Consider the following 12,013-nt stretch of genomic DNA (forward strand, 5'->3'; position numbering starts at 1 on the left):
TGCAAGGGTGAAGGGTTCTGTAAGGAAAAAATGCTTTTGATCACCTGACAGGTTTGTCAGAAGTCATGGAAGAACTTCAGATAAGCAGACTATATCTGCAAACTCAAGTAATAGAATCCAACAGAAGAGGTTGCACTGTAATAAATTGCAAGACCTCAACATTTACCTACAATTATTGTGATTAGATTATAACATGTTTCTAAGAACGTCACAGTGGAATTACAAGTGAGAACTATCCCGATGGCAGCTTCAGCATAGTAACCCACTACTTATTAATACAGATCAGTTGTCAGGTACTGACAATGGTGTGGAGTTTCAGGAGATTTTTAAAAATGTTAAATGTTTTCTAGTAGTTCGACATTTATTAATAAGATGTACTTCTGTACTGGTGCAGAACTCGTCCGAGGTCTACTTATTGCTTACCTATGGTTATGTAGAATAGCCTTAGTTTGAAATTAAATAAATAACTCGTAGTCTGCAGAGATGTGAAGAACTGGAAATGTAGCTTGCTAAAAATTATATTTTTATGCCTTGAGTTGAATTGTTAGTTTTGTGAGAACAAGATGTAGTGTCCTGACACCTGAGATTTCTTTGTCTAATATGCTTTAAGATCAGTAGTACCTTGAGTGTATTCCCCAGTCCCATCTTAACATTTATAGCTGAGCACTTGTCCTTTCATCATTTAGCAGTGGCATTCTTATTTTAGTATTTAAGAAGAGCATTTGCTTCTTTTGATTTGACTCATATTCCCTTTTGCAATTTGCATGTTGCAATGTTTGCCTGTGATTTAGACTTTGACTTTGCAATATAAATTGACTGATATTTATGCTGAATATTAACAGTTGGCAACTTGATTTTTGCCTTCTCACATTCTTATTGATTTAAATAAACCTTTATAGTTTTGACTCTATATTCAGATCTGTTTTCCTTGTGGAGCCTAATATGCTTCACATACTGTAATTTGCTTATGTCTTGTCGACTGGACTCATGCTGAGCATCACATTCCCTATGGAATTTACACCGCTTGCCATTAAAGCCCTTTTGCAGTCCGCATTTGAAGACCAGAAAAAAGTGCTCTGTCAAAATCCATTGGGCCGTTTTGCAGTGCTCAAATATGTTGACCAACATGAAAGGGTGAATAATGGGTAACACTTTAACCTTATGGCCGTCTTACACTATCTATCAATACTACAAAACAATAGTAGAAACTATATAGCAATTCATGCCACACTCTGCCCAATACATTTCAAACATTATTATTCAGTTAAGTACCTCAGAAGAATAAAATACTAGGTTAGTCTTCCTGCTATTTGAACTCAGGACTGCTAAATTAGTAGGCTGTTAATTTTACAGTGTGGCCATTGTTGGAAGAGTATTGATGTTGTATATGAGAACTGACCGGGTGCTTCGTTCATGTCATGGTAAACTTGTACCTGCACTTTATCCTAGAATGAAGCGAAGGCATACAGGAGTGACACATTTGTAGCATGTGTCTGATTTATTAAAGCCTCATAGCCCGCCGTAGCAGGCTATACCGGCTATTAAAGGCCAGCTTTCCTTTAACAGGGTAGCGGGACCCAGCTACGAAAGGCTATAAGGCTATTATAACATTCTGCCACTAGAAGCCAAAATGTTCTAACAAATAAAACAAAGGCCTCTCGAATCCAGTGGGGATTTAAATCCCCTCGACCTCCGAGAGGCCTTTGTGAAAACATTGGGATGTTGCTTTGCGGGCCTTTCTCAGCCCGTATAAGCACGGAGTACTCAATTATCTTCAATGGAGAGCTCCACATTCCAATGTTCTAATCTTTCTTACATGAGGTAGTCATAGTCTGGTTCTAGTTTGGTGCTGTGAACATTAAGAAGGTAATATTTTAAAGAAAGATCCACATCTTGATTGCCTTACTGTAACCGATGTAATGATACTACCAATGCCCGTTTTTTTACAAAGTGCAACAAACAGTGAAGGTGGCATTTTTGAGGGGTTCCGAATTTACTTTAATCCCAACATTTTCACTTGGATGGTGGATGGTCCAGAGCCATAGATTTCCCCTTGGGTAAAGCAGAGTTACTAGAACGAAGAGTGCTTAGCTGTGCATAACAAATGGAGTGCTTAAATGGCCAGAGTGGTGTAGTTGCCTAGGTGTATTAATTGTCATTCTGCTGCATTCTAAATTCTCTGTAGTCTTCTAAATTGGTAAAATAAAGATACAAGTTAAAGTCTGTTTGCATAATTCGGGTGCAACAGTATCAGGATGATGGTAGCCTAGGTATCTGAGGAAACTCAGAAGAAAGACAATATGGCACAGTATTAACATGATGAGGCAGGCACTTTTGTTACCTGTTTTACTTTTGGAGCTAAGTCAGACTCCATGGTCACTCTCAGACCCCATACATGTCTTCAGAGCAAGTTCTTGGGGCCAATAGTGGCGGGGTGCTAAGTGTCCTAGTTCATGTGTTGAGCATCTCAGTTTTTGATGAGTTAAGTTCCAGGTAGTTGATCAGCATCCTTTTATCCCTGGCTCAAAGGTAATGGTCTAGGGTCAACTTCTTGGGTTTTTGAGTTTCAAGATGATCTGGGTATCATATGCGAAACTGTAACATATTTGAGTTAAGGACCTGATGAATTCCAGGAGTGGAATTGCAGAGGAACAGAGAGGCAAGAGAATATTGACGGAGTTGGTGCTCAAAGGAGTTGATGTGTATGGTGAGAGTGAGGTGCTTCATCTGTTACAGAGGTAGAATGCGATCAAGTCTAGGACAGTTCCTTGAAAATCTGAAATCTACTAGCCTAATCTGTGGTGTGTTGCAATGGACTGCATCAGAGACAGTAGATGGATCCATTAGTCATAGGGCAGCCACTCCAGATCTGACTGTGGTCTTCTGCCCATCCTGGATGAAAATCAAAACAAATTAAGTTCTCCTGCAAGGCCAGAAAGCAGTTTGATGATACGAGAATAGGTTGCTTTCTTTCAATAAGAACTTGTCCACGGCTACACAGTTGATGAGTTTGCCTAGACAGTCTGTTGTCGAATGATTGGTTGGTAGTCAATTGCACTGGCTGGATTGAGGTTTTGTTTCTTCATGATCAACTCGATCCAGGTGGTTTTGAAGTCACTGGAAAGAAGCCTGAGGTTCATGTCTACAAAAGATTGTAACTCAGTGTTCGGCAGATTGATATGGCGGCAACTTATTATGCATACTTAAAAAATGGAAATTTTGTGAAATCCAGATTGGAATTAGTGAAGAGCCATTGTTTGTTAATATTTCCAACACTTTTTTTCTGCAGCTGAGTAAGTGTATGTTATTTGCATATATCAACCTGGCTCAGATATATGTTCTGCATGCAGGCCTCTAGCATATGCTTAGCATGGAATCCTTACATGTATGCACGGTGTACTGGTCTCACATGTATTTGCAGTTTAAGTCAGGGGAAGAAAAAGAGATTCTCCTAGAATCATGCAATGTGTTTGTCAAGCATAACATTGAGAACAAAACCCCACACCATTACCTTTGTTTTGAATGAATGAATAAGGTTTAAAAGGCAACAATGTGCACACATTTTCCCAAACTATCTCCAGGTCAGAATTATATAAAGCTCAATACATACAATAGTGGTAAAACAATACAATACAATGCAATAATGTTAATAAGTGTTAAAATAACAAAACGGCAACATTGTATTCTACATAATTTCTCCAGGAGAAAACAGCAGAGTTAAAAAAATACAACAAAAAATGTCCTGTGCATTAAAAACCTAACCACATTTAGCAACATATTTCCAAAACCTCAGTGCATGTAGAAGACCCCAATTGCATAACCCTGACCAACACTGCTCATGAACCTTCATTTTAAATTTATTATATTGTAATCATTGCTGAGGGCAACACCGCCGAAATCTAGATTTCTGGCTACGGCCCTGCTCCTTTAAACATGGTAACTTGGCATACACCCGATTTGAATATTTAATTTACTTGTAAGTCCCTAGTTAAATGGTACTACATGTAGACAGGGCTTGTAATTTAAATGCAACTAGTGCGCCTGCAACACTTATTGTGCCACCCACTTAAGTAGCCCTTTTAAACATGTCTCAGACCTTCCATTGCATCCTGTGTGTGCAGTTTAAACTAATATATTGACCTAGCAAAATAAACCTTTTGCAGACTTAACCTTTCCTTTTAATAGATCTAAGTCACCTCTAGGTTAGGCCCTAAACAGCTAATAGGGCAAGGTGTAGTATATTTAAAAAGTTGGACTTTTAAGTTTTACTTTTGCATGTCCTAGTAGTGATAAACTCTTAAATTCAAGCTTCACTACTGCAAGGCCTGCCTCTCCCATAGGATAACATTGGGTTAACTTATTCAATTTAATAAGAGATAACTTTCAATTGGGGGCAGGTAGGAAATAAGAGTTTGGGTTTTAAAGAATTGAAATTTAACACCCTCTTTAAAATACTACTTTCCTAAAGGCTTATGTCACCCTAAGTGGGGAGGGTATGCCCAGACGTGGGTCTTTTACTCACTCTGCCACTGAATTCAAGCTGATGAGGGATGATACCCCTAAACTGGAACCAGGAAGCTTATTTCTGGTCTAGGGAGGACCTGGCCTGGCAGTTCGGATTGGACGATTCCAATGGGAGCAGGGTCAAGACTGATTTTGCCTGGCAGTTCGGGCTGGACTGTTTCCAGGGGGAGTAGGATAAAGACTGATTTACATATGGTGGGGTCAAAACTGGGGTTGCGTGGTGAGCAAAGAAACAATGTATTAAACCCTGATCTGTGACTGGGGTTAAACATGTGATTTGTTCAGCATTCCATCCATCATTAGTTCTTTTTGCTTTTGTCTCCCTAAGTAGGACGTTTATATCCCCAGACGTGGGTCCCATGCTCACTGTGCCACAGTATTCAAGCTATACTGGGTAATGAGGGGTGATACCCCGAAACCAGTCCCAAGATGCATGTCTCTGTTCCAAGGAGGACCTGGCCTGGCAGTTGAAGCTGAACTGTTCGCATGGAGAGCAGGATCAAGACTAATTTGCATATGGGTGGGTCCTAACTGAGATGGCGTGGTGAGCAAAAGAACGATGGATTAATCCCATATCTGTGACTGAGGGTTAATATTTGATTTCTTCAGCATTCCTTCCATCATCTGCTCTTTTTGCTAATGAAATGTGATGAGTCCTACATAGATTTGTAATGTGGCCTCCGTCAGACGCTGGTTCTTTTGAGGGGAAGTGGGACCAGCGTGTGCTGATTTAGGAAGGAAGAGTCATTGCAGAGATCCTGAGCACTCTTCCGAAACTTTTGGGGATCTTCAACAAAAAGAGATGATGAGTAGAGATGCTCCCTCCAAACTGCTGGGCCTAATTTTTGCAACAGGAATCCTGTAGACCATTTCATCTGCCTTACGTAGAACAAATTGTCTGATACAAGTGTTTTCCAATTTGTCAGATAGCACCGTTTAATTTGTTCTTGCATTCCTAGTGTGTGGTGTCTGGATAGGCTATTTCAATGTTAGCTGCCTCTGATCTGTGCAGGTGAATTCCAGTTTTTGAGACCTGAATTTTCAGAGTACAAAATTGCTCTATGTTTTTCAGTATACAAGAAATCTTCCCTAAATGTTTTACCGCCAGCCTTCAAACAGTGATGCAACTTCTACTTCCTCCTATTGGCCATTCCATTTCACGTTTATTGGCTCATTAATTTCAAATCACAGATGAACAACAGAAATCCTTGCTTCAATGCCTGGGCCACAATGAAGGCTTCTGATTTCCTTGAAAATGGAAGGGGCAAAGGAGGGACTTGTACAGAAGGGAATGGGGCATTTAATGCTTACCATTACACATCACTTGAAATGAGCCTAACATTAGCTAACATTGGTTGTGTGTAGTTTTCTTCAAAAGCCAGCTGACCACTGTAAGAAATATCACATGAATAACAAGCATACAAATATTTGTGAATAAGAACAAAGATGTAATCTTGTGGGTGTTTATCGTATTTACAATACCATCCTTGATTGCACTTACATGGGACACAAGGATTCCTGTCCCTAACTGCAACAATTGTGGGAATATGCCCGTGCAGCTGATTGTCTTCGGTTGGAAGTGCTTGGTAAGGGGGAGGTGGCTAGGATCGGGGTGGGGGTGGATTGAAAATTCCACATGTCCTGATTTTCTGGATTAGGATTTGCGATTCCTAATCCCAGATGCAGCTTTTCACAGATGCCACTTTGACATCCATGACCAAAAAGTGTTGTGAATTAGGCCCTCTAGGAATAACTATAGTGAAGAAAATTGAATCATCATTGTGCACTTAGAGCATGATTGAAAAGAAGAAAAAATTCAAATTAACAATACTGGCACACACAAGTCTGGAATATTTTGCCATCAACCACATTGATATTGAAAGCAATAATTCAAGTCAATAATGTCCATTAAAGCAAAATATTACCAAATCTGATTTCCTTTTGCAGCAGGATCAGTGCAATGTCATAATTAATTGGTTTACGTCTGTCAAAATCTGGATGAGTAATGATAGCTTTTATTCGAATTGTCTGCTCTTCTTTCTTCCTCTGGTACAGATCATGGCATCCAACAACTACAGTTGAGAAGTACTTCACATTACTGTATTGGAATAAACAGATAACAGGGAAAAATACAGTAAAAATTGAGCTGATATATTTCCCAACAGATCTTGTGTATGTTCGATATTCCTGAAAGTTACACTTTGTTATACAGGCTAATGTTCAGCAATGATGCAGTTTTGACATAGTGATGCAAAGTTATTTGCCTATGAGAGCTAAAAAGAGTTCTGGGGTCATGCCCCATTTAGCAACTTCAACAAGGCAGGATGTCTGCATCTGATTCCTAAACTAACTACTACGGGGCATATTTAGTAATGATTTGCATTGTCCCTGCGTGATGCAACTCATCACAAGGCAATGCAAGTCCTTAACTGGGATTTACTAGGCCATACAAAGCCACTTGGTTGCTTTTGCTTCGGTTAGTATTCCCACCCTACAGAACTGCCAATACACCCACCATAAATAATTTTGGGAACAGCAATGCTGCATCTGTATTCCTGCACTCCTCAGAATGGAGGAGCTATTCTGCATCTGGTTATAAATCAATCAAAAATATTTATTCGGATGATAATATAATATAATATAAATATTTATCCATAAAAGCAATTTTAAAATAGAAAGCATAGAAGAATCCTCATAACAGGATAGTTTATACAATTTATACTGACTGGTCCCTATCACAATGTCGGTCAGTGAGACTCTGACTGCTCGTCAGAGGCTCAACAACCAACATCATATGTTTAAAATCCAACCATCTAATTACAATGTAGGTGGTCAGAATTCAGACTGGCTGGTCAGACCCACTGGCTTCTTCTTAAATTTGTCGACCGGATGAGGCCAGACATAATCCCCTATGGATGGCGTTTCTGCTGTGGGGATTATGATGTTGGTTTCCAACAGGATATTCAAGTTGGGCTTTCTGACATGAAAAGCCTGTCGGAAAATGAATTTGGGGGGTCTTAGCAGGGCCTCCATGCCTCAGCAGCCTCCGGTTGGGGTACTGGGGGACCCCCCTGATAATCCCTGCACCATATGGTATCAATCAATAATAATCTTTATTCAATTTTATAACTAAAATCATATAAGTCAAGTCATATAAAATAAAGATAAATTCACAATGCCAAATTCTTTTTTTAAACCCCCCATCAAGAAGCGTACTAAAGAAACACAAATAAAGAGACAATTTAACAACTATAAAAAAAAGTAGGGCTGGCCTCACTTGGGTAAAATTCTGTGGTTTTATAATAGGACGTAAATATTTATTTCTCAAATTATTGTATTTTGGACAAAACATAACCACATGTAAGGTATCCATTGATAGGTAGGTTGTCTCAGTTTCACAGGGGCAAGTCCACATTCGTAAAACATCTATGATTAAATGGGATAAGGCGGGGAAATAAATTCAGCCTAAAATAAATCAATATACAATGTTGATGCTTCGTCATATTCCAGGTCAGGTAAGGTTCAATGATGTTTACAGTTTTTACTTTTATAGCATGTTGCATAGAATGTTTCATTAAAGCAGAATCCTCTAGCTCTGACGCCATCTCATCCCTAAAGGCAGTTTCGATCTGTTTAAAATCAGAGTAGGTTATAACTGAAGGATTATTATACAGATCAAGCCTTCCCAAGGCAGCAAGGCTACAGGCACCATATGCCAGCCACAGTATCTGCGAGGATTTTATAGTTTTAAACACCATGTGATATGCACAGTTAGGTAAGGGAAACACAAGGAGATGATGGACGGAGCGCTGAAACTTTTCAGACACTCACCGCAAGTCACAAATCTGGGTTGAATCCATCAACATTCTTTAGCTCAATTCGCACCTCAGTTCAGACCCAGCTATATGCAAATCAGTCTTGACCCTGTGCCTCATGGGAACAGTCCAGCCCGAACTGCCAAGCCAGGTCTTCCCTAAACCGGAAACAAGCATCCTAGTACCAGTTTCTGGGTAACACCCTTCATCAGCCAGGCCAGCTTGAATCCAGTGGCAAAGTTAGCAAGGGACCCATGTCTGATCATACCCTGCCAACTTAGGGCGAACAAACCAAACACAAGGGGATGATGGATGGAGCGCTGAAACTTTTCAGACACTCACCCCAGTCACAGATCTGGGTTGAATCCATCATCCATGCACAGTGAGCTGCCTGCTACGCGGTGCAGGGATTAACAGAAACTCCCATTTCTCTATGGGAGCTTGTGCTGCGGCCGGTTTCAAACCACAGCACAAGCTCCCGTAGAGAAATAGGAGCTTACAATGTCACATGTGCGCTCGCATCTTAATTATGGTGTTGAGACCGCTGACAGGAGGTCGGTCATGTTGGGACCGTGGTGATGTAGGTTGAAGGCAACTCCAACTGACATCGTAATGAGCAACTCAATGTCTTAGTCTAATTTATACTCAATATTATGCTATGCATAAAGATATAAACTACAATTCTAAAATACCAATAAACTCCATTAATAAATATCCATTTCTTAAGAAATGTCTTAAGAAATGTATAGGCTGCAAAATAACGGAAAGTGGATTGTAAATTGTTTTGATCAGCCATCACAGTACATTTTGGTAGACCAAGTTGCAATAGGCCCAGTCGCATTTGTGCCAGATAAAATCTCTGATGGGTATTTTTTTACTAAGGATAAATAGTTGGCTAAACCCAACTGGGACTGAAGTGTCATATCTTGTCACAGAGGATGTGCCTTTCTTGCTACTCTCCCTCATGCGTCTCCTGTGTGTATTACAAACCGATATTAACTCCCTCTTACTGAACTGCAGGAGGCTTGCTGGATTAGTAATAGTTACTCCCTCAAATGACCCAGTTTTTCTTTTTTTTACTTTTTATTGGCATTTACTGTATTTACGTAGGATTACAGCAGTAACAATGGCATTGTTATACACGAAAAAGCTCACATACTTTACATCTTGTCATGAGATTAGGTAACATCATGGTCTACAATCTCTCAAGTATCCTCAGAGTCGATGATGGGTCTAAGGGACAAGTGGTGGGGTAGTGTCAGCCTCAAATGACCCAGTTAACAGTGTATTCATGTAACCTATTCATGGGATGTTATGGAACAATCAAGATTTAGGCAATCGAGATTGACATGTTTTGAGAATTTAGAGCCTGTCTTGCTCCATATGTTGTACCAGCAAATAATAGAGCTCTGATTAATCAAATCTTTTATGAATGGCATATCCAACTCTTTATGAACCATATGGGATGAAACTGTATGGGGTACGGACAATTTCTTACATAACAATATTTCTTGCATTTGGAGGGGTATACTCTCCCAGCCCCATATATAGCAGTCAATCGATCAATCAATCACAGAATTTGTAAAGCGTGCTACTCATCTGTGGAGTCTCAAGGCACTGGGGGGGTGGGTGGGGGGGGGGGGGAAGTAGGTCCGCTACTGCTCGATGAGCCAGGTCTTGAGCTGTTTCCCGAAGGAGAGATGGTTCCGGGGCAGTCGTAGGTGGGTGGGGAGGGAGTTCCATGTCTTGGCCACCAGGTAGGAGAAGGATCTTCCTCCGGCGGTGGTCCTGCGGATGCGTGGGACGGTGGCGAGGGCGAGGCTGGCGGAGCATAGCTGGCGGGTGGCCGTGTAGAATGTGAGGCGGTGGTTGAGGTACGCGGGTCCCATGTCGTGGAGAGCCTTGTGTGCGTGGGTGAGGAGTCTGAACGTGATCCTCTTGCTGATGGGGAGCCAGTGCAGGTCTCTCAGCTGGGGGGAGATGTGGCTGAAGCGGGGGGTGTCCATGATAAGTCGTGATGAGGCGTTCTGTATACGATGGAGTTTTTTCTGTAGTTTGGCAGTGGTTCTGGCACAGAGGGTGTTTTCCTAGTCCAGTCAGCTGGTGACGAGGGCCTGGGTGACCGTCTTCCTGGTGTCGGTGGGGATACAGCGGAAGATCTTTCGGAGAATGCGCAGGGTGTTGAAGCAGGATGATGTGATGGCGTTGACTTGCTTGGTCATCGTGAGGGAGGAGTCCAGGATGAAGCTCAGGTTGCGTGCCTGGTCCGTTGGCTTCGGTGCGGAGCCCAGGGCGGGTGGCCACCAGGAGTCGTCCCAGGTGTAGGGGGATGTTTCCAGGATGAGGACTTCCGTCTTATCTGAGTTCAGTTTCAGGCAGCTGAGCTTCATCCATTCCGCTACATTTTTCATTCCTTCGTGGAGGTTGGCTCTGGCGGTGGCGGGGTCGTTGGTGAGGGAGAGGATCAGCTGGGTGTTGTCGGCGTAGGAGATGATGTTAAGGTTGTGTTGGCATGCGATGGCTGCGAGGGGGGTCATGTAGACATTGAAGAGGGTGGGGCTGAGCGAAGAGCCTTGCGGGACGCCACAGATGACTTCAGTGGCCGCTGACAGGAACGGGGGTAGGCGGACTCCCTGCGTTCTGCCGTCAAGGAACGAGATGATCCACTGCAAGGCCTTTCCTTGGATTCTGATGTTGCTGAGGCGTTGTATTAGGGTGCGGTGGCACACGGTTTCCAAGGCTGCTGACAAGTCCAGGAGGATGAGGGCCGCTGTTTCCCCGTTGTCGAGCAGGGACCTGATGTCGTCGGTGGCTGCGATGAGGACGGTCTCGGTGCTTAGGTTTCCTCGGAAGCCGGACTGCGAGGGGTCGAGGGATCCATTGGTCTTAAAGAAGGCGGAGAGTTGTTTGTTGACGGTCTTCTCAATCACTTTGGCCGGAAAGGGGAGGAGTGAGATGGGGCGGAAGTTCTTGAGGTCCGAGATGTCCGCGTGGGTTTCTTCAGGAGGGCGCTGAGTTTGGCATGTTTCCAGCTCTCTGGGAAGGTGGCGGATGCGAAGGAGCTGTTAATGATGTCCCGTAGCTGGGGTGCTATGGTGGAGTCAGCTTTGTTAAAGATGTGGTGTGGGCAGGGGTCGGCAGGGGAGCCTGAGTGGATGGTGTTCATCGTGCGGGTGGTGTCTTCGGTGCTGATTGTCATCCAGTTGCGTAGGGTGGTGGTGATGAATCGGTGGTAGGGTGCGTGGTCTGTGCGCCGAAGCTGTTGCGTATGTCGGCGATCTTGCTGTGAAAGAACGAGGCGAGAGAGTCACAGAGGTCCTGCGAGGGTGTGATGACGTTGTTGCAGGCACTGGGGCTGAAGAGTTCTTTGACGATTCTGAAGAGTTCCTTGCTGTTGTGGGAGTTGTTGTCCAGTCGTTCTTTGAATGTGGTCCTTTTGGTGGCGCGGATCAGTTGGTGGTGTTTGCGGGTGACGTTCTGAGGGCCATCTTGTTTTCTGTTGTCTGGTCGTGGCGCCAGGCTTTCTCGAGGGCGCGGCAGGTTCTCTTGGAGTTTCTTAGGTCGTCAGTGAACCAGGGGGCTTTCTTGCTGCCATGTCTGCTGGGGGGGTTCTTCAGCGGTGCGCGGGCATCTGCGCAGTTGGAGAGCCACTGTGTGACGTTGCGGGCTGCTTC

At 43.0% G+C, this 12,013-nt stretch overlaps 1 protein-coding gene across 2 annotated transcripts in view; it reads right to left on the reverse strand.

Annotated features, from left to right (window-relative positions):
* The window catches only part of OVCH2 (ovochymase 2), a 1,017,769-nt gene that overhangs the window by 730,048 nt on the left and 275,708 nt on the right, over window positions 1-12,013 (reverse strand). For both annotated transcript variants that reach the window (XM_086955909.1, XM_086955910.1), the window contains exon 4: window positions 6,450-6,622. In XM_086955909.1, coding sequence (XP_086812035.1) covers window positions 6,450-6,622 — 173 coding nt within the window. The remainder of the gene's footprint in view (window positions 1-6,449; window positions 6,623-12,013) is intronic.

This window comes from Lissotriton vulgaris, chromosome 2_1 (assembly GCF_964263255.1).
Source record: "Lissotriton vulgaris chromosome 2_1, aLisVul1.2, whole genome shotgun sequence".
NCBI lineage: Eukaryota > Metazoa > Chordata > Amphibia > Caudata > Salamandridae > Lissotriton > Lissotriton vulgaris.